The 25455-nt window shown below is 43.9% G+C and overlaps 1 protein-coding gene across 4 annotated transcripts in view; it reads right to left on the reverse strand.

The window, feature by feature from the left end:
* Window positions 1-25455, reverse strand: part of fat3b (FAT atypical cadherin 3b) — a 66854-nt gene that overhangs the window by 9865 nt on the left and 31534 nt on the right. For 3 of the 4 annotated variants that reach the window (XR_015097377.1, XM_086098188.1, XM_086098190.1), the window contains exons 17-45: window positions 25248-25430; window positions 24859-24973; window positions 24513-24776; window positions 24078-24428; window positions 23775-23948; window positions 22858-23388; window positions 20887-21251; window positions 19360-19513; window positions 18579-18686; window positions 18037-18220; window positions 17490-17710; window positions 16028-16480; window positions 15590-15724; window positions 14597-14942; window positions 12253-12449; window positions 10931-11084; window positions 10015-10427; window positions 9046-9259; window positions 8580-8794; window positions 8374-8511; window positions 7010-7153; window positions 6599-6796; window positions 5152-5429; window positions 4514-5079; window positions 4285-4419; window positions 3345-3511; window positions 2452-2917; window positions 1654-1810; window positions 214-370 (exon numbers count right to left, since the gene is read on the reverse strand). Coding sequence is in view for 3 of the 4 variants with exons in the window: in XM_086098188.1 (XP_085954314.1) it covers window positions 214-370; window positions 1654-1810; window positions 2452-2917; window positions 3345-3511; window positions 4285-4419; window positions 4514-5079; window positions 5152-5429; window positions 6599-6796; window positions 7010-7153; window positions 8374-8511; window positions 8580-8794; window positions 9046-9259; window positions 10015-10427; window positions 10931-11084; window positions 12253-12449; window positions 14597-14942; window positions 15590-15724; window positions 16028-16480; window positions 17490-17710; window positions 18037-18220; window positions 18579-18686; window positions 19360-19513; window positions 20887-21251; window positions 22858-23388; window positions 23775-23948; window positions 24078-24428; window positions 24513-24776; window positions 24859-24973; window positions 25248-25430 (7183 nt within the window). In the remaining variant the exon portion in view is untranslated. The remainder of the gene's footprint in view (window positions 1-213; window positions 371-1653; window positions 1811-2451; window positions 2918-3344; window positions 3512-4284; window positions 4420-4513; window positions 5080-5151; window positions 5430-6598; window positions 6797-7009; window positions 7154-8373; window positions 8512-8579; window positions 8795-9045; window positions 9260-10014; window positions 10428-10930; window positions 11085-12252; window positions 12450-14596; window positions 14943-15589; window positions 15725-16027; window positions 16481-17489; window positions 17711-18036; window positions 18221-18578; window positions 18687-19359; window positions 19514-20886; window positions 21252-22857; window positions 23389-23774; window positions 23949-24077; window positions 24429-24512; window positions 24777-24858; window positions 24974-25247; window positions 25431-25455) is intronic. The other variant, XM_086098189.1, reaches the window with a different exon arrangement.

Below are 25455 nucleotides of genomic sequence, written 5' to 3' on the forward strand. Positions count from 1 at the left end.
TGTCCATACTGTTTCGTTCATCACAATGTTCAGGTTTTGCGTCTCTAGACAGATTTGTTGTTACTTATTTGGCCTAAAATGGCTCTTTTGACAGTAAAGGTTGCTGACCCCTGGCAGAGATGATTGACACCTGTTACAGATCTTCAGCTGCCCAGTAACTGTAGCTAACACTGATTCATGGTGACAGCCTTTGGTTGGCATTTGCGGTCGCACCTGCGTGTCGTCATCTACGTGGCCGTCTCCCGCCTTGTCGCAGGCCCCTTCCTCGAACCCTGGCGTGCAGTTGCAGTAGAAGGATCCCGGCGTATTGACGCACTCGCCGCCGTCTCCGCAGTCGGCCTGCTCGCACTCATCCACATCCTCGTCGCATCTGGAAAATTCAAACTCGGTTTTAGCATTTTTCTGGCTAGATACGGTGGCTTTCCTTTCCCATGTGCGAGGGCATGACAGGAAGTCAGTACAGTTAAACCACCCGACATCGCGGGTTCCCGGTTTGTGGCCAAACCAGACTTGGACTGGACAATCCCCAAAAATGACAGCTGGAGACTTACATGCGCATATTGAGCAGTTTGATCTCTGGGCAAATATTAAATATTAGATATTGAATACTATGTTGGATGCTCAAGAAGGAGGACTCGGGTGAGCTGAGGAGATTCCAACTCTATCAAAGGGGTATTTAATTTAACACTAACAGCATGTGCTTTTGTAGATTAATTCAAGTTTTACAATACTTTTAGCGTGGGGGCGCTCGGTGCTGGTCCGCCCGCGCGCGCGCCGGCACGCGTGCACGCTCCGGCTTTGAAACGCAGCCCCCCGCCGTCAGCCCCCCAGCGAGGCTCAGCCGTTTTTCTCCTCATTTGTGATGACTTGCACCACACGCACACTCCGGTGTCTTCGTTCTCATTAGCATAGCACGCCGCTTCCTCCTCTTCCTCTTAATGATTATGATTTGTTTGGTATTTGCTTGTGCTACACGACACGAGTGCAGCAACACTTGGAAATGTCATCACGCTGAATAATATCTGCTGAGTGAGCGTTTACGCCTGATTATTATGCACTGATAACAAGCTGAAGCCTCAGAACAATTCTTTTTGAAAAATGCTAAATGCACATTTAACACCTTGTAGTCATCAAATCTAATTATTAGTACTTACATTTTATATTTATGTATTTGCTATTTTTCATTATTAAATGTATTATATCATCAATCATGTCGATAATACAGAAAACCACAAGAGGCTGGTCAACATACGAGGTTAAAAAACTTTGTTTAATAAATATTTTGTGACTATTTATCTTTATTATACATATTTTTTTAATCATAAATATTATAAAATACATTTATTTTATTTTTGGTGGATTAAATCGTGCAGTTCATGCGGAGATGGTCAACAGTGTTTTTTTTGTTTTGAATATACAGTATTATTGCATATTATGCATACTGCTTTTTTTCTTGCTGATTGGTCTTCAAAGGGGGTCATTTTTAGAACAACCCTCAAGTCCTTACTCTCAATTATTAAGTAGAGTCAAAACAAGTGTGTAAAAGGAGCGCTGCTGCCCTCCAGGGGCGACTCATGGTAATAACAGTCACACACTGAGCTGTAAACAAGACACGCCAACGCTCCATTAAGGCCCAAAGCGTTTTGATCTTACATAAGCCCCCCCAGTCCAGGTGGGCATCTGCAGACAAAGCCGCCGCCAGCCACGGCTTGGCACTCGCCACCAGCCTGGCAGGGGTTTGCCGTGCAGGGGGTCACCGGGCTCTCGCAGCGTCCCCCGGTGAAGCCGGGAATGCAAGTGCACCCGAAGCCTGTCAAAGGAGACAACAAAACAAGCGTAACAATATGTGTGGAAAAGAGACATGCAGCTGCTGTCGTTCTGTGTTGAAGGCAGTAAACTGATGACCTAATTTTGCAGGCTCTCTGTGTGAAAGTAAAAGTACGGAAGGCAGATTAGGGCCAGTGAAGAGAGAGAAAAAAAGCTTGGCAGGATTCTGATTTAATTGTCAGAATTCTGACTTTAATCTCAGAATTTTGATTTAATTCGCTGACTTTAAAGTGAGAATTCTGACTTTATTCTCAGAATTCTCACTTAAAAGTGAGAATAATAGTAGCACTAATAAAATCAAAATTCAGAATTTTCTGAGATTAAACTCAGAATGTAATTAGTTTATAAAGTTTAATCTCAGAATTCTGATTTTTAAATCGGGATTCTGACTTTAAAGTGAGAATTCTGACTTTAATCTCTCTAATTAAAGTCAGAATTCTGAGATTGAAGTCAGAATCCTGACAACCTTTTTTTCACTGGCTCTAATCCTCTTCCGTATGAAAGAGACAATCGACATGCATTCATATACTGCCTTTTTTTGTAATAAAATCAACATTTAACGCCTTTAATTGACTCCATTTGACTTTTTAAAGTGTATAATGGCTGCAATGAAGTGGGACCGACCTCCCGAGGGCAGGCTGGTGCACATGGCTCCGTTGAGGCAGGGGGTGCTGACGCAGGGGTCCGGGAAGAGGACGCAGCCGAGCTCCACCTCACTCAGCCCGGCGATCTCGGCATAGCGACTGCGTTTATTCTGCAGCGGCAACTCTCGACCGTTGAGCGTCAGCCGGCCCAAGCAGCCCTGGAAGCCATCTTGGGCTCTCGCCCCTTGGCCGCCCTCCGCCAGGGGCCTCACCTGCGCCCCGAAGAAGAAGGAGGATTCCGGGGCGACGGGCCAAAGGCGGACTGGGGCTCGGGCGGCTCGCCGTCGCTCCACGTAGCTGTCGTCCAATGACAGGAGGGTGTAGTTGCTGGTCAGCTCCAAGGCCACGTCGTGCCACAACCCGTCATTGATCTGGCGCCCGGAAATTCCCATGATGCCTAGCGTGTTATCGCAGTCCAGCTGGAACCACAGGCGTCCGCCTTCAATCTGTAACAGGAGGATTCAGAGTGTCCACAGAGACAAGAACCAAATCGAAAGGTGAGTCAAGCGCCATGTCAAGAGTCCATCAAAAAGAACATAAGCAGTCACGAACCAATCGATAATCAAGTCAAGAACTATTCAATGAGGTTGAAAAACAAAGAGCCAACCATGTCAAAAACAAGTCAAGAACGAAGTAAAAAAAAAATACAGGCAAGAAATAAATTGAACCAATCAAGAACCAAGTAAAAAAAAAAAAAACTTAAAAAAACCCTCAAGAACCACATCAAGAATTATGCCGAGAACCTGGGCGTGAAAGGAGTAGATTTGGTTCTTGACTTTTGTCCGGTTCTTAATCTTGACGTGGTTTGATCTGGAACCCGGCAACGTAAAAAGACCCAGGGCAACGCTCAGATTCAAAAAGCTTGACGTTTACCTTGAGCATGGTGCAGGGATTAACTCTGGTGAACATGATGACCCCCCTGGTCTGCAGCGTCCGGACTCTTAGGCCCAGCTTCATCTCGCCGCTCTGACTGCTTTGACCGCTCTCAGTCACCTTGTACTTGATATAGCCGTTACCGGAAAAACTCAGGGAGCTTTGACCTGTGCGAAAACAGAACCCACACAAAGTGTGAGAGGATTCAATGACGAAAAAAAAAAGTCAAGATTCAAGGTAAAAAAAACATGTGTAACCGAGCAAATCGAGCCCAGAACCGATCAAAAAACATGTAAAAAAAAAACGTCAAGAACCTTTTAAAGGGTGATTTGGCCAAGAAGGCAGAGGCAATTCATAACAATACAACCAAGTCCAAATCAAGCTTGAACCAGTCAAGAACCAAATCAGTCAAGAAATGACCTTTCAAAAAATAAATCCGGACTAGTCAATATCAAGGCAAAAATCTCATCATCATCATGGGCCAGTCAAGAACCACTTGAGAACCAAGTCAAGAACCATATGAAGAACTAGTCAAGAACCAAGTACAGAACATGCCACATCCAGAAAGAACTGGAAGACAATCCACGAACCAGCTCATTGTAAGAGGTGTAGACGGAATTCTTGAACAGTTTTTGACGTGGTTCCTTGACTTTGTTTTTGACTAATAATTGACATTTTTTTAAGATGGTTCTCGATGTGGTCCTTGACTCATTTTTTTCTGGTTCTTAGGTTGGTTCTTGGTATGGTTTCAATGAAGCTAGTACCGTACGCATTTAACGCAGCTCCGTGTGAAAGGGGTACACTAGACATGATCAAAGTCACAAACCAAGTCAAGAACCAATGAAGGACTCATGTAGGTTAGAAATGTTAGCTCTTGTATCATTCGTAACCTGGTTCTGTTTTGGTTCAGCAAGTTCAAAGAAATCCTACAAGATCCTACCGGCGCACTCGTCCAGACGCTGAGGTAGACACTGGCAAACAGATGGCGCTGTTGGGCCGGAGCGAACGCACTGCATGTCCGCGGGGCAAGACTGACCTTCACACAGCTCCACGGGAGCGGGGCACACCCCACCAGCTTGGAGCGTGAGAAAATCATACAACAGACAGAATATTAGGAACCCCCCCGAAAGAGACAAATGAAAGTTGCAGGAGTCCGTAAAATAACACACGGGGGCAGATGCAGGTCTCAATGCGTCTGAACGGCAGCGACACCAGGCTGACCCTCTCTGCGTTGTACGTCAGTAGCGAGCCGGCCTCCATGGCCAGCGTCTGCTCGCACACCTTGTCGCCGCACGCCAGCTCCCCCGAGCAGACGCCGCCCACCGCCACCGCCCCGGCCAGAACTCCTCGGAGTTGCCCGCTTGCCTCCCGTAGTTTGGCGGCCACCTCCTGGGGCGAGTAGAAGCCCCCCATCCGCCCGCCACCACCACCACCGGACAACTCCGGCCTCTCGACGGCCACCAGGAGGTCCACGTCGGACGTGCCCTCCACCGGCTGCACGCCGAGGATATGGAGCGGGTCCTGCTGACCCATCGACCATTTCCAGCCGGCGAGCGCTCGCAACGTCAGACGGATCTGGTTGAGGTAGCGGCCCAGGAGGTCCTCGGGAGACAGGGAGCGGAACCTTAGGGCGACGGTACTACGCAGCAGGACGTCCGTTACCTGTTCCACTCGGACCGAGACATCCGCGATCACGGCAAAGCGCCCGTCACTCACGGTGGCGTTCATCTGATACCTGAGAACATCAAAAGGAAACAAGAATATGAATGGAAATTGCCATCAAGTCATCAAGTAAAGTGTTGTCTACCTGCCCGGCTCAAGTCCCGGTAGGGCTGTCACACTTCCGTCCTGCCTGTTGATGCGAAACATGCTCTTATCCTGCGGTCTGTGGGTGAAGGACAGCGCGTCACTGGGGTCGCGGTCTGTGGCGTGGATGCGACCAATCGGACCGCCCTGGAACGTGTCGGTCGCCGTCACCACGAAGATTTCCAGGGGCGAGACGGCCGGCTTGTACTGACTGTTCCCGATGACCCTTAGAAAAACCCACGAGGACGAGACCAGAGGAGGACGGCCGGAGTCGCTCACCTGCCGAATGGAATCATTTGAAAATGAGTTCATGAGGGAATCCTTGGGGGAAAAAATCCCTTCTTAATTGGTCGTGAAAAGCATTAAAAGTCATTAAATGGATTTTGCTAAAAGGCCTTAAATAGCTTTAACTCATTCACTGACAGCCATTTTCACTGAAGCAACTCCCTTCGCTCCCGGCTGCTTTACTGGATTTTGACTGATTTTGCAAGGCCCACAGAATATTGTGTTGTATTGTTATAAAAATATGGAACCTACCAAAAGAAAGATTAGAGCCTCTTCTTTCATCAGGAAAAAAAAGTATATTTCTATCCGTTTAATTAGCAATCAGCATTAGAATGTAGCTAAGTTTCATCATTATTCACAAATCTGTTAAAAACTCTGGAGAAAACAGCAGTTTGCAACATGGCCCTGTTTGATCTCATTATACTCTGCTGCCACCTGCTGGCCGGTTTCGTAATAACTATCATTGCTTCAACCGTTCTCTTCAGTTTAGAGGTTGCATCAAAGCCTTCTGTATGCTCTAGCATAAAAAAATCATTAAAAAACAACAACATAAAAGTAAGTTTTTGGGACACTGGTATTATTTAAAATGGAACGTATTTATACGTTTTTGGGAGCAAATGAGTTAAATCCGATGTCGGGAGGCATTCAAAAATTAAATACAATCGATATATACAATTGCTCTGAATTTGAAAAGAAAAATGCACTGTTCCTTTCACCAATGTCCAACATGAAACATCAAGGCCATCTAGTGGCAGAAACTTACCTTAACACAGATTTATGACTCAATGTTTCACACTCCTCTTAACTGTTTGGTATATCTTTTTACCTTAGAATAAATTTATGAATTACTGAATCAATGAAATTAAATGAAATATATATGTGTGTGTGTGTGTTTGTGTGTGTGTGACGTGAGAATTTAATTACTTGTAAGTTGCATTAAAAATGGCATTAAAAAGCATTAGATTTGTTTTGCTGATACATGTAGAAACCCTATGGTCCCCGGAACCCCCCACCCCCCCCCCCCCCAAAAAAATTGAGAACTCTTTCAATAATGCATCGAGTTGCTAAGAATTTGGATTTTCTCTTAATTATCAAATGATTCCGACTTTACAGGGTTAGACAGGGCATAAAACGTATACAAAAATATTGTTCTTGTTTCTGACCTGGACCTCGAGTGTGAACTCCCGGGGTGACTCCGGGCTGAACTCGCGGTTGGACCTCAGCGTTCCCGTCTGGTCCAGCGTGAAGAATCCACTCTCGTTCCCAGAAACCAGGCCAAACTCAAAGGGCGGGCCATTCCTGGGGGAGTCTTTGTCGCTGACAGACAGACGTAGCAAGACGCTGCCAGGCGCTTGGCTCAGCTGTAAGTTAAAAAAAAACGAAGATCAGTGGCAGGAAGTAACGAAATACTAATACTTCATACTGCATTTTTCAGGTATCTGTCCTTGTTGATTTCACTCTCTGCAGAGGAAAACAAATAACTTTAGATTTTATTCCTCAACTAACGTAGTCACAGCAATATTTTTTCATTGCTTTGGCAGGAGCAGGATAAAGTGAGTGACGGGATGGTTTACCTGGATCACAGCGGTGGCGTTGGGCGGGATGAAGACGGGTGGGTTGTCGTTAACGTCGGCGACGTCCACATTGACGGCGACGGCCGAGGACATGGCGGGCGAGCCGCTGTCGAAGGCCTGCACTGACAGAGCGTAGCGGGACACCTGTACGGGGGCGAGAGGGAGCACATCTTTATGTATGAGACGAGACGGCCGACACGCTTCGTTACGGCCGCATAATGTGAGCGCCCGCTGACCTTGCGCCGACTCAGAAAATGACTATTGATTTCCTCGTGAGTTATTTTGTGCTTAAAGGCGCGCCCTTAAAATGGGTCGACACATACTGGCCATCCAGCCAAATCGGAGCATTTTCCTTTGAACCCGGCAAAGGCCCGCTTATCGGATGTGCCCGAAGATGATCCTGAACGATTATCCTCAGGTGTGTGGTGTGGTCGTAGTGATTTTTCCCTTCCTTGTGACCTGACTATCAGATGGCTCTTAAAGATGATCTTGATTGATTGTCTTGTGTTGTGGTGCGTGATATGTCCTCCCTTCCAATCAGTCAGCAAAGGCAAGATTATCAGATGTCTCCAAAAAAGTATCCTGAGCGATTATCACATGATGTGGTGTGTTTTAAAAGCAATTTGAGGCGTGATCCTGACTGATTATCCAGTGGTATGGGGTGTGTTAAGAGTGATTTTTTTTTCGACTCAAATCCAGTCAAAGTCAATAAAGGCCTGATTATCAGACGTGTCCAAAAGATTATCTCGATTGATTGTCCTGTGGTATGGTGTGTTAAAAGTGATTTTCTCTCCCTTATAATCAAAATTGACAAAGGAAGATTGCTCGGTGTCTCTAAATAATATTATCCTGAAGGATTATCTTGTGGTGTGGGGCGTGCGAGTGATATTTCCTGTCTTCCAATTAAAATGATCAGATTTCTCTAAAAGATGATCCTGAGCGTTGAGTGTTAACAGCAATTTTAGGTATGATCAAAAGTGATTATCCAACGGTATGTATGGGCTGTGTTAAGCAAAAAAGTAGTAAAGGCCTGATTATCGGATGATTGTAAGTGATTATCCTGTGGTGTGATGTTCGTTGAGTGGGATTTTTCCTTTCTTCCTACTTACTATCGGATGTCTCGAAAAGATCATCCTGAATGATTATCCTGTGGGGTGTGTTGGGTTAAGAGTGATTTTTCCCAATCAAAGTCACTTAAAGGCACACTTATCAGATGTCTTTGGAAGATGATCCCGCAAGATTGATTTATTCCTCACACACGACGAGCAGATACGAGCGTTTCGGTCCCGTCGCACGTGGGGGTATTTCACATTTTAAAAATGGGCTTAAATGTTGAAAATCGACATGTCTGTAGTCTGCTTTACCAATTCCCGGTTCAGACGCTTATTGACTTTGAGCAGCCCCGTCACCGGGTCGATCCAGAAGTGGTTCCTCTGGTCGCCTTTCAGGATGGAGTAGGTGATGCGTCCGTTAACTTGACTGTCCAGGTCCTCTGCGAGCACCTTTTAGACAAACACGCATCTTCAGTATTCGGGCTAACGTTGCCGCTGACGACCCAGAATCGGACTACCCTGGTTATGGATTGGCCGACGGGCGCGTCCTCGCTGACCAGGACGTTGTAGATGTCTTGGCTGAAGGCCGGGGCGTTGTCGTTGACGTCCATCAGTTGGACGGTGACCATGGTGGCGGCGCTGAGAGGCGGGCTGCCCCCGTCCCAGGCCTCCACTGTCAGGTAGTAGTCCTTGCACACCTCGAAGTCCAGATCGTCGGCAACGGAGATGGAGCCTAGGCCAGAGGAAGTCCCGTGTGTTAAAAAACTGAAGTTGATAGAGCCTTGCAGTCTATTGCCCCCCAAATTGTGGAATGCACTTCAATTTGACCTTTGGCTAAAGGCTCACGTTTTGTCTGTGGGTAAGAACTGAAACCCGTCTACGGGTGAACATGCAAAGGCACCAAAACCAGGTTGTAATAGTAATCTAGGACCTTCCTATCTCCTCCAGAACCACATCTACATCTCCCGATACCGGAAAGCTCACCCAGGTTCCTGTCAATGGAGAACTTGGCCATCTCGTTGCCCGAGCGGATCCTGTAGGAGATCTCGGCATTGGGCCCGATGTCGGCGCTGGTAGCCAGCACCCGCAGCACTTCGGTGCCCACAGCGACATCCTCGGGCACGGTGACGGTGTAGTCCCGTCTCTGGAACGCTGGCGCGTTGTCGTTCACGTCTAGGACCAACACAGTCAGCCCCACCTGGTGGACACCAGGCAGAATGAGCTCGAGGTGACGCAAACATACAGACAATTTGGAGTCTTTAGCGTAGCAATTACGTGTTTTTGTTAAGTTTCAAGTGAACACGGAAGACAATTTTGTCTTTTCAAAAAAACTCAAAACAAACATTAAAGAACAAAAAACATGAAAAATGTAACAAAGCTAAGACCGTGCGTTTCTGTAAATCACAATGGAGTAGTTCAGTTCTTCTGACGTACGCGTAAAGTTGACACATATTTTGATATATTTTCCACATCTTTAGCACCAGCGGGCGCCAGAGAGCCGCGGGCCCCTCAGCTGTCACCTCTCGTCATCTTTCCATCTCGGTGCGCATGTGATAAGCATTGATCTTAATTAAAATCTACGTGGCTTGTTATCACGTCTCCTCGCGGCGCATCTTCAGGTGGCCTCCTTTCAATACGGCAAGAGAAGAACATCGAAATATATATCAAGAAGGAGACATATTTTCATATTTATTTTCTAATTTAGAATAGTTCCCAGGGGTCAAAATTCCTTCAAGGTCAACATTTAAAAACTGGATAATTGCAGTTGTTTTGCTGAAATTAATCTGTTATGCAGGGGCGGTCCTGTCTAATGCAAGCGAGCCAGCCCTCATCCAATGGTGAGTCTGGCTTTCGTTACCATGGCAATCAAGGCTTAAGTGCTTTGTCACTCCGGGGCAGTAGCTAATAGTAGCTAATCTGTGCGTCCAACAAAACTCAGTGCACCTGACCAACCTGCGAGAAGAGCGCCCCCTGCTGACCAGCCTGGTCAGCGGCCCGAACGCGGAGCCGGTATGAGTCTTGACTCTCTCGGTCCAGGGGTCTCTCCAGGATCACCACTCCAGACACGGGGTCGATGGAGAAGAAGCCATTGGCCGAGTCCACCAGGGAGTAGACGATGGTCCGGTTGAGGCCGAGGTCCGGGTCGGTGGCCTGCAGTCGCGTGAGCAGCGTGTTGGGCGCGGCGTTCTCGTACACGCTGGCCACGTAACGCGACGAGGCGAAGGACGGCGCGTTGTCGTTGACGTCCAGGAGCTTCAATGACACGTCGCAGCGGCAGAAGAGACCGCCGCCGTCCGTAGCCTGGGCGATCAGCTTGTAGGTGGGATGACTCTCGCGGTCCAAGGGCGCCACTGTGCGAAGTTCGCCTTTAAACGATGATCATCAAACAATAATTCAATCATGAACCTGTCTTTCAATTGCTATTAACATCAACGACAATTTTTTTAAATCTATACGATGCTAATGTACGTGTTTTCGTTAAGACAATTAAGAGATTTTAATTATTATTATTAGAATTGAAAATCTTCAGTTAATCTAACTTGGATTCTCCTTTCAACATCCAAGACCATTTAGAATCTTCAAAGACGCAAACCATGTTTTTGTAAATAATCTTCAAAGAAGCTAAATTACTCGTCTTTATACAAATCTAAGTAAATTTAGAGTCTTCGATTCATTTGTTTTTAACATCAAAGTCAATTCTGAGTCCACCTAACTTAACTTTTTACAACCTTTGCTATAGCTAACAGAATTTTTGTTATGATCATATAATCTCATATAATCATATGATCAAACACATCCTCAGCTGCCCATGACATATTTGTACATATTTTTTATACTTCTAGGAGTTGGATGGCGTCATGTGACGTACCAGTGTTGGCGTCCATGTAGAAGTCTTCCACGCCGATGCCAAAGAGCGAGTATTGGATCTCGGCGCTAGAACCCGAGTCGATGTCGGACGCGCCCACCGTCAGCACGCCCTTGTTGGCCGCCACGTCCTCGGGAAACGAGGCGCTGTACACCGCCTGGCACGCGCACGAGCACGCACACACACACACACACACACACGCACGTTCATCCATTATTCCAGCTGACAAAAGCGAACCCAACAAGGTTAAGTGGTCTCCATCGACCGCATCCCAAAATGGCCTCTGCGATGTGACACAATCTTGCGCCTTTTATGCATTGTAAACACGTTTAGTGGTTTAGTTTACAAACTTTTTAAAGCAAATTAGAGGGCTTAAGATTGTAAGTGAGGAGTAGAAACATCAAATGTGAGGGCAGCAAAACATCCCTTGTCTGTAATGAAGCACATAGTTTAGACAAATAAATGTCTTTTGGAGCACAAATTGCCCCAGAGGAAGATTTGCATTGTGGGGGGAAAAAATGCATGGAGGTGAGGACTGATTAAATAACAAATGAATGGGAAACTAGAATGGTGCTCAGTGGAGCGTAAACCTCCGCCAAGGTCTTTCTCTCCGAGTTTGGATAAGCACAAACTCAATCATGCAAAGTGAGGAAAAGATTGAAAATGTTTCTTCTTCTCTATTCAGCCATTTAAAGCTGAATATTATGATGATTGTGTTTTTTTCAGCAAAATGATTTTTGTATAATTTACAATGTATTATTTAAATATTTTTATGATTCTAATAAAAGTAGTATTTATACTCCCATAAAATATAATGCATGTAATTTTCTCATCCCATCCCAATATATAACATAAAAAAAATATCATACTATTTTTGATGCTATTATACATCTTCAATGCTAATATATTTACATTTTCATTATTTAGATAAAAATATTTATTACTATATTTATTTATAAATAATAAAACAAAATAAAGCATTAAAAAGTGTAATTGTTCCTCTGAAGGAAATTTTATTTTCATAAAAATAATACCAAAATGTAAATTTTCAGATTTTTATTTAATCCCATCTAATCAAAATGAAGGTATTAATTATAGTGTGAATATATATGTATATATTAATAATTCATATATGCATGAAATATTAAAAATAAATTGTTTCATTCTCAAATTTTTTTACAGGCAGTCTAGTTGTTATTTAATATTCATTTAAAAATGTATCATTATAAACATATTTTAAAAAATTACTAATAATCAAAGTGTTTTTTAACGAAGATTGGGCAAACTGGCAACTCTGGCCTTGGTGGTGGTGGTCCTGATGTTACCTGGTTGCAGACGGGGCTGTTGTCGTTGGCGTCCATGACGGTGACCTCCACGGCGGCGCGTGCCACGTAGAGGCCGTCGCTGGCCGTCACGTTGAGAAGGTAGCGGTCCTGGCGCTCGCGGTCCAGCGGCCCGCTCACGTACACCTTCCACTCGCCTTGCACCAGCGCCAGACCGAACACGCCGCCCACGTTGCCGCCTGATCAACAAAAAAAGGATGAAAAAAGTCTTAAAATTTGTTAACAAACATCAAAAACTATTTGGAGTGTCTGATTAACCTAAATTGCATTGTCATTACGAAAGCTAATACATGTGTTCAGAAATCATCTTCAAATAAAAGAAACTAACATACATTGTTTCATAATCATCAAATAAAATGTTGTTAACATAATTTAAATAGTTTTATAAACATAGAAGGCAATTTATGATCCCTTACCAAAACGTGAATTTTCTATAAGCCTCGAAAGAGTTGACTAACTTTGGAATCTTTGATTACCACAATTTAAATTTGGTCATAAACATCAAAGACAATTTAGACGCTTGAAATAAAAGTTCATGTACATTTTTATCATCATCAAAGACAATTTATTGTCTTCCATTAACCTATCGGTACCAAAAATGTTTCCATCAACAACTAAAATCATTTTTATATCGACAGTTTATCAAAGATGCTAGTATGCGTGTTCTTCTAAATATGAAAGACAATTCGGAATCTTCAACAAAGATTAGCAACATTTTTCCAAAGTTGCCAAAGAAGCAAATTTTAAACAAAAGGAACTTTTAGCACAGCTAACATATTTTTGTGAAAAATCAAAGACAATGTAGGATTTTTGCTAAACCCAACCAAGACACTCAGGAATCATCAGGAAAGATAACGTAACATCTTCAAAGTCACTAACATACGGCTTTCGTAAACATCAAAGACAATTTGGAACGTTTTAACTTTTGTTGTGAACATCAAGGAAGACATCAGAGGCGAGCCGTCGGCGGTCGAAACGCTTCAATCGCGTTGCCGTGGAGACCGTGCGTACGCGGCATTTGGGCATGTGACCTTTGATTAGAGTGCCTTCGTTACGTCAGCGAGTGCGCTAAATGGCAACAAAACAAGACAGCACCACGACATCCTTCATCGGGACACCGAAACACGTCCTGCCAAGAATAACAACAACAACTCTCACAAGGCGGCCGCCACTGCATCGTCTTTATCCCACAAAGGGTTTTAAATTCACTTCTCCTAATCCGAAAGAGTCCGCCTCGCTGCGGAATAACAATCAGGTACACGGGAAATGGACGCCAAGTCTAATGAGCAAACAAGCAATCACTTGGCAGCTGCAAATGAGGAAAAATGAGAAAAATGGAAGGACTTGAAAGGCTTTTTGTATGATGCATTTTCACCACAAAGCAAATCGAAATTGTATAAATTGGAAAAATGTGAGGGCATTAAAGTAGGAAAGAAATGCATCCGAACATCATCAAATCTCTGCACTCCAAAAAAGCTATGTATTTATTTATTTATTTATTTATTTATTTTGAACTGTATTGTTTCTGTTTTAAATTTTCAATATAAACAATTTCTAACCAACTTTATTTTGTATTATGCTCTTTAAATATGCAGTTAATTTTTTTTCTTAAGTTTTAATTTTAATTTAATTTTATTTATTGTTTTACATTTTTATCCGTATTTACAAACGAAAGCCTGAAGTTTGTGGCTTTTGTATGGAGGACCAAAACTGCCAAAATTCAAAATAAATAAATAACTAAATAAATCGAATATATACATAAATAAATACATTAGTATTAAAAAAAATTATATCCGTTTTATTTTCACTTTTAGTCATTTATTTATTTATTTAGTCATTTATTTATTTAGAATTTTGGCAGTTTTGGTCCATACTGCCAGGATGAAATGTTATTCAAATGAGGGGGGCAGTCCTAAGCGTGTCTTGGGTTGAACTAGACTTTTCATTTGTCGAGTGAGCAGGTCGGCGAACAAACCATTGCTGGACTTCTCTAATGCAAGCCGGCGTGACTTCCTTGTTCGCCGACCCGCTCACTCAACCATTGAAAGGCAGTTTGCAACGACGGAGTCCAACCCAAGACACGCTTAATACCGCCCCTCATTTAAATAACATTTCGTCCTGGCAGTATGGACCAAAACTGACCAAATTAAAAATAAATAAATTACTAAATAAATGACTACGAGTGTAAATAAAAACAAATATAAAAAATATTATTAAAAAAAATACATACAAATATATTTATTTATGTATATACAGTATATATATTTTGTTGTTTTTATTTCCATTTTTCCGTTTTGGTCCTCCATACTTTTGAAGCGTCTCTCACCGGTGATGTAGAAGCTGACCATGCGGTTTTGGTCGGTCCCGTCGTCGTCGCTGGTCTTGAGCACGGCCAACACCTCGCCGGGCGGGTCGCTCTCTTTGACGGCGCCACGGTACAACTCCCGCTGGAAACGCGGCGGGTTGTCGTTGACGTCCGACACGGTCACCGTGACGGCGGCGCTGGACCGCAGCGAGCGCGACTCGCCAAGGTCGGAGGCCAGGACGCTGAAGCTGTAGCTGGAGCGCGCCTCGTGGTCCACGGCGCCGACGGTGGTGATCCAGCCCGTCTTGCTGTCAATGGAGAACATGGAAGTGGTGGCCAATGGCGCCTCTTCCAAGCTGTACGTCACCTGTGGGGAAAGTGAAGGTTTATACAGTGAAACCTTGATTCAACACACCCGGAACCAACGGACAGAAAATAGTATCAGCCCACTTAAGGTGCCCTTTCTGAAGTAGCTGCCAAAGTCACTTAGTTCCAGAATTGGCCACAGCGGCAGTAAATGGCGGCCATATTGGTGGGGGCGACTTGCCAAACAAAAGCAATGCGTGGACTTATGTGGCAGCCATGTTAGTAGGGGCGACTTCTGGCTCGAAAAGATCATTGTATCAACATTATTCATATCCATGGTTGTTGTTTAACAGGTCTGGTTGGTTCCAAAAAATATTTACATTTTCCTTATGCTTTGTTTTTACGTATAAATCCATGTGCTGTGTATATTTGCCATATTTTATCATTTGTATTAAAATGTTTGTCTTTCTAAATAGTTTCCTTCCACCCAGATTGCAAAAAAATGTAAACCCAGATTTTCTTTTATGCTTTTTTTAAACGCATACAGTAATGTTCATTATTCTTCTAAATTACTGTATTATATATTAAGTTATTGTTATTATAGTCACAATATCACCAATGAATTTGTATTCATCAATGCATTTTTTTTATACGTTTGCCTGATTGTATCTGTTATACTCAAACAATTGTGACACGTTGGTGACCCACCTGACCGTTGGCGCCCCAGTCGGGGTCAAGCGCCCGGACTTGGACCACCCTGGTGCCGATCGGCATACCCTCCATCACCGTGGCCACGTACGTTTCCGTCTCGAACGTCGGCTCGTTATCGTTGACGTCCATGACCTGCCGCAGTGCACCGAAGAATTTACTTTTTGGAATTGTTGCGAGGAAGGGGAGAGATTGCATAGCGCAGACAGACACGGAATGCAGTAAATGCAAGGGTTTGTTTGACTGAGCCACATGCTGCTTCACCTCGGACATTTTTGGTTATAATCAATAAGGTTCTCACTTTGACAAGAGGATTCCTTTAATGTTGTCTGTAAAATGACAAACTCTCATGACTCTTCCACTTTCAAACTTAGCAGCGATCTTGCTATAACATTCAAAATCAATTGTTTTCTTGCTCTAACACATCTCGCCACCGACCTTGACTTCCACATCCACGCTGATGATGGCCTCGATGAGGTCCCTGCGGGTGGCGGCGGCCACCTTGAAGCGGTAGATGGGCACGCGCTCGTAATCCAGAGGTTTGACCAGGCGGACCAGCCCCGTGTCGGCCTCCACCAGGAAGGTGCCGCCCCGGTTGCTGTCGGCCGTCTCCCCGGCCACGGCCGAGAAGGCGGCGCTCTGTCCCGGGCCCATGTAGACGGAGCCCAGCGCCGTGCCGACCGGCGTGTCCTCGGGGACGGTGAAGGAGTACTGGGGCTGGCTGAAGGACGGGATGAAGGCGTCGGCGGGCACCACGTGGATGAAGGCCGACACCAGCGAGTGTTTGGCTGGCGAGCCGCAGTCGGTGGCCTTGACGAAGAAGGACAGCACCGTGCCCTGGAGGTGGGACACCGAGCTCTTGGTCATCATCCAGCCGCTGTCCGACTCCACCTGCGCGACGGGGCACACGGCCACGAACGTTTTGGTAACAAAGAACTTTGATTGGTTCAGGGAACAAATGGCTTTGGATGTTCTTAAAGTGAGAAAGAGAGAGTGAGGGTGAGAGAGAAAGAGATGCTTTTATTTTGGTAGGCTTGCCACTTCCTTTCTTTTGTTCTTTTGCCACTGGCTTGATAGGACTGGGTAGTTTTTTGTAGACAAATGACTTTGGTTTGAGTATTCTGTAAAGGCAGCTATTTGATAGGTTTACCACCTCCTGTTTAGTGGTGCTACTGCTCTTATTTTGGCGGGTCATCACTTCAAGTTTTTGTTCCATTGCCATTGGGTTGGCAAGACTCTCAGCCAGATGTGTTTTGTGAACAAATGACTTTCATTCGGGTATTCTGTGACAGGTTTAGTGCTGTCACCACTGTTATTTTGTAGGGTGCAACTTCCTGTTTAGCTGTGTTATTTCTTTTTTTTTTGTCAGGTTAGAATTTTCAAGTTTTTGTTCTCTTTGTAGATTTGACATCTCCTGTTTTTGCTCATTGCCATTGGCTCAATGAAACGCTCAGCCAGTAGCTTTTTGTGAACATATTACTTTAAATTCTGCCACTGGTTCACTAGTGTTATGGTTTTTATTTTGGTAGGCTTAACACTCCTGTTTTGTCGCTGACTTCATAGAACTATCAAGCAGTAACTTTTTGTAAAGAAAATACTTTAATTTGGTTAAATGATTGCTTTAGCGTGTTTAAATATTTTATTTTTGTATGTTCGGCACTTCCTGTTTTTATTTCATTGCCGTTGGTTTGACAGTCCTGAGGCTTTTTGTGAACAAATGACAGACTTGGATCTTCTCAGACTGGTTTAGCACTGATACCACTTTTATTTAGTTAGGTTTGCCACTCAATAAAGATACAGTGTAGCGCTAACAGATGGAAATTAATCCGCAGAGATTATGAGATGATGTCACATGATTGATATGAGCACTTGTATACATTAGTTGATAGTTGAACCTGACCTCCAGGACGTCGACCAGTGACAATCGCGCCTCACTGTAGAGCGAATAGACGATCCTGCCATTGGCGCCGGCGTCGGGGTCGCTGGCTTGGATCTGCGTGACCAGGGAACCTTTGCCCACGTCGGCCTTAATGCTCATGCGGTACTCCACCGCCCGGAAGCGCGGCGCGTTGTCGTTCTCGTCCGCCAACACGATTCGCACCGTGCAGAAGGACGCCCGGCCTGGAAATCAACATATGGATCGAGCCAATGTGTACTCATGCCGCAGTGGTAATGTGCTGAAGCTCCTGAAAGCGGATTATCAGCACTCAATGTGAATGCACAATCAAGAAGGACACTGCAATGCTGCTAAATAATCCCATTTCAGCAAACAAGCCAAGATCAGTACGTTGTCCATTGGCAAAGGGTGCCAGAATGACACATTTAGGCAAATCATTGCAAAGAGTGTTTATTTACTCAGCTGTGGACGGGGGAAGGCCACCAGAAATGTAAATTTCTGAACATGATGATGATGATGAGGACGATGAGCATGAAGATGATGACGCTACCTCCTCCATCGAGTGCCATGACAGTGAGAAGGACGTCTTTGTTGAGAGGGTCTTCTCGGTCCAGCCTCTGCGCGGTGGAAATGAGTCCGTCGGCGTCCACGGCGAAGCGAGTCTTCCCGAAGTCGTTGATGAACGAGTACGTGATTTGGCCGAACAGACCCGAGTCTTCGTCCGTGGCGCGCACCTGCAACGCACCCAACAGGTTGAGAAGGTCACATGAAAGGAGATGATCCAATTCAATCCACTTTATTTCTATAGCACATTTTATAAACAAGTGTTTCCAAAGTGCTGCACATTGAGATGCGCACACTATCATACACATTAAATAAAAAAATAAAAAATTGTCAATAAAATACAAAAATACAATAAGTAAAATAAAAAATAAATACATGAAAAATAATTTTAAAACAAATAAATAAATACTTAAATTTAAAAAATGTAAATAATTTTAAAAAAATACACGAAAACGACCCTGAGAACCACACAATTCACGCTGAACTAAAAGCCAAGGAATACAAGATGATGTCATAACATGAACGTACCTGGATGACCTTTGAACCAGGCGGTGCATTCTCCGGAACCTCTGCCAGATAGAACCTCTGACTGAAGACCGGACTGTACAGGTTGGCTCCCAGCACGTAGACCACCACCTGGAAAGCACGTATTTTGATGTGGATGCTAATTGCTAACATGCTAAATCTACGGTCTGATCTGTTTACATTCACATGTAAATCAAGCAGTTATGATGGTCCAGTTCACGTTCCAAGTGTGGTGACAGCTTGTCAATAGGACCTCATTTCAACCTGTTAGTCGCTGATGTTGTTGCGCGACAGAACGCTAATAGTGGCCGGCTGCAGACGCGTTTCGGGTCAACCTTAATGCAGTCTGTAAAAGATCGAATTTGGATTTTTGTCACACCACATGATTTGATGTGACGCTTTAATGACACACTTTAATGTCACCACAGTGGATGCTCGTTATGTCATGCTGTCTTTCTGTAATGTCACTATGTGTTGGCCTTGTCATCAAAAGCATCTGTTTTGGACGGTTTGCCTCTTTATTTGAGCCCATTGCTGCAATAAAGTACACCGTTGTTCCTCCTATTGCCATTCAAGAAGTGTTCACGCTTAATATAGGCAATTACAAAACAGCCGACGCAGCAAAAAAATACGAGACGGAGCGTTCCACTTGGCAGCCGCTCCTGCAAGTAAATCCGACGTGACACGAACACGCATTAACCTCGGCGGACTCGGGCCAAGACGCTCGCCAAACACAGAGCGCCGGCTAATTGAGCGAGCGAGCGGGCCAGGACGGCGGCATCACCTGGGCCGTGTTGGTGAAGACGCCGTCAGACACGGACACGTTGAGATGATACGACAGCTTCATGCCTTGTCGCCTCTTGTTAGACAGACGCAGAATGCCGCTCTCCGCCTCCATCGAGAATGTCATGCGCTCATTACCAGACAGGATGCTGTACCTGGAAAAAGGGGGAGTCAACAATTCTCACTTGATAACTGCACCACAAAGATCACTGAATTATAGGGCCAGAAATAGACTGGGGAATTCTAGAATATATATATTTTTTTAAAAGATTTTTTTTCCCCCTTATTAAAGTCTTTTTTTTTTTCACGGTATTTTTTTTAAATAAAATTTAGTAATTTATTACATTTAAAGGAAAGATATTAAAAAATAAAAATAAAAATCTGCCATAAAAAGTTACATTAATGTCAGCAGAAAAATGTATAAATTGGATAATGAATGAATGAATGATGGGGTTTTTTAGAGAGAGAAAAAATATTTTACAAGCTTTGCCCAGAAAAAAAAGTCCTCAGAATGTAAGTAATTAGTTAATACTATTTCGAGATAAACTGAAACTGAACTTGATATTTTAGTTAATATTTAATTTATTAGAATTTATTCAAGATACCTAAATGTCGGAATATGGCGAAGATGAAGTTTTAAGATAAAGTTTTAATTAAAATAATTTCATCTTTAAAATGTTATATTTCACAAAATTTAATTTTGTTGAGAGGCAACAAAATTATTGTGTGAATGAAGGTTTTTTTTCAAGTAAAAAGTATTTTATTATATTTTTTTAGAATTTGGCTATATTATTTCAAGAAAAAAGATTAAATCGTATTTTTCAAGATAAAATAGTATTTTTCAAGATAAAATAGTATTTTTCAAGATAAAATTGTATTTTTCAAGAAAAAATGTCTTAACAACATTGAAAAAGTCATACTGTTAGTAAAACATTTTCAAGATTAAAAGTTATGTTTTTTAAGAAAATATCTCAATATTAAGAAAATAAAGTTGTGTTTTTAAAGAGTTATATTTTCATCTAGAACACAGTCTTAATATTAATAGATACATTTATTATTTTGAGGGGGAAAAAAGTCATGACAAGAATATTTTCAGATTTTGTTCTAAATTTTTTCATTTTTTTAAAGTATTTTCTACAAGTACTGTACAGTACTACATTTTATTTCAAGATAAAAAATATATATATGTTGAGAAATAAGTGTTTCGCTTAAGAGATTTAAGTAGTATCTTCTCAATATAATGTTTATGGAACAATATGCTTACCGGATAAAAAGTCAGGAAAAGCCTACTAGAACAACTCCCATATTACTTGATTTTGACCGTGATTAGGTAATGTTGATACAGCCACATTCTCAGTTGTGCACACTTTTGCAACCACATCAGCACAGTTGTGTATTTTTAAAGCCCTCTCGAAAAGATTCAAAGAAAAAAAAGTTTAGTTGAAGCCTACAGGTGAAAAAATCACAAAAATCTGGCATTTGAACAAGGGTGTGTCGACTTTTATACCCACTTGACCTTCAAACTGACCTGAGCCTCTGGTCGTCGCCCATGTCGGCATCCGATGCCTGAACACAGGTGACGAAATGTCCTCGTGGCGCCAGTTGGCTGACGAAGGCCTCGTACAGCGTCTGGCTGAAGTCGGGCGGGTTGTCGTTGGTGTCGGCGACGCCCACCGTGACGCTGACGTCGCTGCCGAGCGCCGGCTGGCCGCCGTCCGTCGCCCGCACGACAAAGTTGAAGCGCTGGGTGCGCTCGTAGTCCAGCAGCCGCGCCGTCAGTAGCAGGCCGCTATCTCGCTCTATGTGGAAGTAGTCGCTGCTGTTGTAGACGTCCGACACGATCTCGTAGCTCACCCTGGAGTTCTTGTCCGAGTCTTGATCCTGAGCAAACACCTGCAATGAACAACAGGCGACAGTTTTAATCAGTAAAATGAGATTTGTACAGATTTGTCAATCATGAGTAGACTCACAAAAAGGTCTCAAAAAGACAAGTTTGAAAAGATGCAGTAAGTCGGCCATCTTGGTTTTAAAGTTTAATAACTCAAACATAAAACTTTTTTTTTTTAATTCAACCCCCAAAACCAGGTCCACTAAACAACATGAAATTTAGCAGACATGTCTACCATCCATGAGTAGATCCACAAAAAAAGTCTCAATAAACTGTGTCCAAAAAGACACTTTAGTTTGAAGCAACCATGTTCGGGGCTCATTTGGTCCACTTTCAAGGGACCTTTGACGACAAACTCCTTCTACATATTTAGTTAAATTGCTTTTCAAATTTGAACCACATACAGTAGTAGACTGATGGGTGATGCTAAAACTCCATACTCTAAACTCCACAAGGTCAGATCTTGACCAAACATTTCCTGTGTGATGAAGGTCCTGCCCCGATCAGATTTATCAGCACCAACTACTGGACTGGCATAAATATATAGCTGCAATAACTCTGCTCTTGAGCTTCCTAAAAATCAATAGAGTTTTTGCTTTGGCATCGGGATAAGAGCCCGGGATAGATCTAGAAAGATGAAGCAGATTTCTAGTGGCAGAAGAAATGCCCGATTGAGCAAATGCTCTCTGTAACAACAACAGTAATAATGAGCTTTATTGCTGTTGATTTATGATGTGATCCAATATAATTACATCGTCTCCGTGAGTCCAGACAGTTTAATTACACGTCGCCTTGTGCAAACGTTTCCACAACGCCGCTCTATTATTCAGAAAAGGTCAGATGCTTTCTCAGGGAACTTTTCAGGGGAAATTTGCGCAGATCCGATTCGGAAAAGGTGGTGATTAATAATCCAAGGTTCAAATGAATAGGCTATGTGTTATGGCTAATATTTTGGGGGGGATAAAAAGTCATAGATTTTTTAGATTAAGATATATCGCTTGAGAAAATAGTCCAAATTTACAACATCAGGTCATAGCTTTTGAAGTTAAAGTGACAGTGTGTAGAATTTATTGTCATCTAGTGGTAAACTAACAGAATGCAACAACCTAAATTCAGAGCGCGTGGGTTAAAATGAGTAAACACTGAAAAATAAAAATAAATCTACACACTGTCCCTTTAAAAAGTGCAAATTGATCAAGATAAAAAAAAATCTTGTCTTTTCAGAAAAAAATGCTATATTACTAGAATGAATGCCTATTTTTCCAAATAAAAATCATATTTTGAGGGAAAGTATTCTTAACGTCAAAATATCGTACTGGTAATTTTCAATTTAAATAAAAATAAGTATTTTACAAGATAAGTCCTGCTTTCAAGATACGCATTTTTTAAAAGTCATATAGAATAGTCATAATTATAAAAATAAAGTCTACATTTTTTTAGATAAAAAATCTGATATTTTCTGAGAAAAATACTATACAGCAATATATGATAACAATTAAGTTTTTGGGTAGTTATATATATATTTAATTAAAAAAAAATTCATAATAAAAGTCATAACAATAAATTTGAAATAAATTTAGTGAATAAAATAAAATTTTCGAAAATGGACACCTGTAGGACACTGGTTCCGATCATGGCGTTCTCAGGCAGCACAGCCGAGTACGCCGGCTTCTGAAAGGCGGGCGTGTTGTCGTTGACGTCGAGCACCACCACGTCCACGTCCACCTCCGACCTGGCGCCCGTCAGCGTGTCGGTGGCCCTGGCCGTGAGGCGGTAGTATGGCGCTGTCTCGTAGTCCAGCGGGTAGAGCACGCTGATGATGCCCGTGTCGAAGCCGATGTCGAACTGCAGCGACGGGTCGCCGCCGACAAGGGTGAAGATGATGGGCTGCCCCGTCGGGCTGCTGGCGTTGACGCTCAGCAGTGAGGTGGACACGGCCACGTCCTCGGGCACGGTGACGCCGTAGAAGGGCTTGTCGAACAGCGGCATGGCTTCGTTCAACACGCTGACAGGAAGCTCCACCTCACTGGACAGACAGGGGGCGCCGGCGTCCGACGCCACCACCACCACCTTGAACTCGCCGTTGGACAGGTCGGCCTCGAAGGCTCGCTTTAGCGTCAGCTCACCCGTTACCGGGTTCACCTGCAGGGTAAGAGGTTCAAGAGCAAAGGTTATGTACAGTGAACTACGGCATTCACGGGGGTGGGAATCAAGTCATGCTGTGAATGGCAAAAATCCCAAAAGTGTGTATTGTGTACTGTTGATGTGAAAAGATTGCATAAAAATATTTAAAACTGGTCACAAAGAACCAAAAACATATATATATATATATATATATATATATATATATATATATATATATATATATATATCATGAGCTTTTTTATATCACCAACCTCCCCAAAATGTCATGAAAATTATCATATTGTGAGGTTCATATCGTGATATTTACCGTATCATGATGTTTGCATATCGTTACATCCCTAATCTTTAATACGGTGACACTGAAGATCAGGTTTGACTCGTACCTGAAAGTTCCTGTGAGGTTCCTTGAGGCGATAGGTCACCTGAGCGTTCACACCCAAGTCCCGGTCGGTGGCCGTCACCGTGAAAATGGACGAGCCGGGCTCTGCTTCCACCCGCACCGTGGCGTAGTATGGGAGGTTCACGAACTCGGGGGCGTTATCATTGTCGTCCTCAACCTGGAAGGAGAAAAGAGATTCATCGCATTAACAACTCTTGCATACATTTTTGGAAATGACCCTAAAATGGATGACAGGCTTGTCTTTTTTAGACTTTTTTTGTGGGAAAGGCTAAGATTTGATCCTCACCCGCACTCTGACTGTGACTCTGGCCACCTTCAGTACTTCCTCCTCCCTACGGACCTCCATCACCAGCTCGTAGCTGTCCCGTTCCTCGCGGTCAAACGGGACGCCGACGGTGAGCAAAGCCCCGCAGGTGGGCCTCACAGCGAAGAGCCCGCCCGGGTTGAGCAACGTGAATCTCAGTGGCTCGTTTAGGCGCTGCCCGACGGCGTTGACCATGGTCAGGACGCTCACGTTGCGGGCGTTCTCTCGGATGGTGGCAGCGTAAAACGGGGCGGCGAAGGAAAGGCCGCTGTTGATGGCTTGACGGACGAGCACCGTGACCAACGCCACACTGGAGAAACGACCGTCCCAAACCTGCAGAAACACAGACAAGCAGAGCGCGTTCACAGCCATTTTGTAGCCATTAGCTTGTGGCTAATGAGGTGTCGATCGGCCGACCTTCACGTTGAATCGATAGCGGTCCTTGCTGAGGTTCTGATTGATGACCGTCACCACGCCGCTGCCGCGCTCCACGGAAAAGTGCTCCAGGTTGCGGTCCACCAGCGAGTAGACGAGTTGGGGAGTTTTGTCAGGGTTCAAGGTTCCGTCAGGATCGTAGGCTTCCACGCGCAGAACCTCCACTCCAGGGTAGGTGGGCAGCAGGATGATGCTCTCGTACATGTCTTGGGAGAATCTCGGCGGCGAATCGTTGATGTTGATCACCTGAAATTTACACACCAGGGTGAGTTAATTGGCTTGTGAGGAGAAGACGAGTAAAAAAATTTTTTTAAAAAGGATCACCCACCTTGATGAACACCTCAGCAGGACTGTCGGCACTTTTAGGCGGCTGTCCACTGTCTCGGACATGAACCCTGAAGACAAACTCGGGGAAGGTCTCATAATCCACGCTGGCAATCGTCCTTAAATACAAGAAGATGACGGTGAAAATCTGACAGCTGACTTTTTGCTGTCTGATCATGACTTTTTTTCTATCAAGTATTTACTGTATGATTCAAATATTGGACAATGACAAAATCTCTAGGACTAAGTTTGTCTAAGAAGATCTTGAAATGGGCAAAAGACTTCCTGTGTCTTTAAAGCAATAGCTTCTTGAGAGTTTATGTAGACCGGCCAGACCAGAATTTGTGTATTTAAGTTCAACTATCTTTGGGGCCTGAATTTTTAAAAACCTACCGGATGGATCCGGTCCCAGGATCCACGCTGAAGAACATGCGAGCTGTCTCGTCTGTGATCTGGAACACCAGCAGGGCGTTGTGATTGCGGTCGGCGTCCGTCGCCCGGATGACTAGTGGCTTGCCGTCGTCCCCGAGGACCACGCTGTTGATCGGGGCCGCCTCGCTGATGGCCCCTGCGTACCTGCCGCAGGGGGTCCGACAGCGGG

Source organism: Leptonotus elevatus, chromosome 16, assembly GCF_054856555.1.
Source record: "Leptonotus elevatus isolate MCC_2025b chromosome 16, RoL_Lele_1.0, whole genome shotgun sequence".
Lineage (NCBI taxonomy): Eukaryota > Metazoa > Chordata > Actinopteri > Syngnathiformes > Syngnathidae > Leptonotus > Leptonotus elevatus.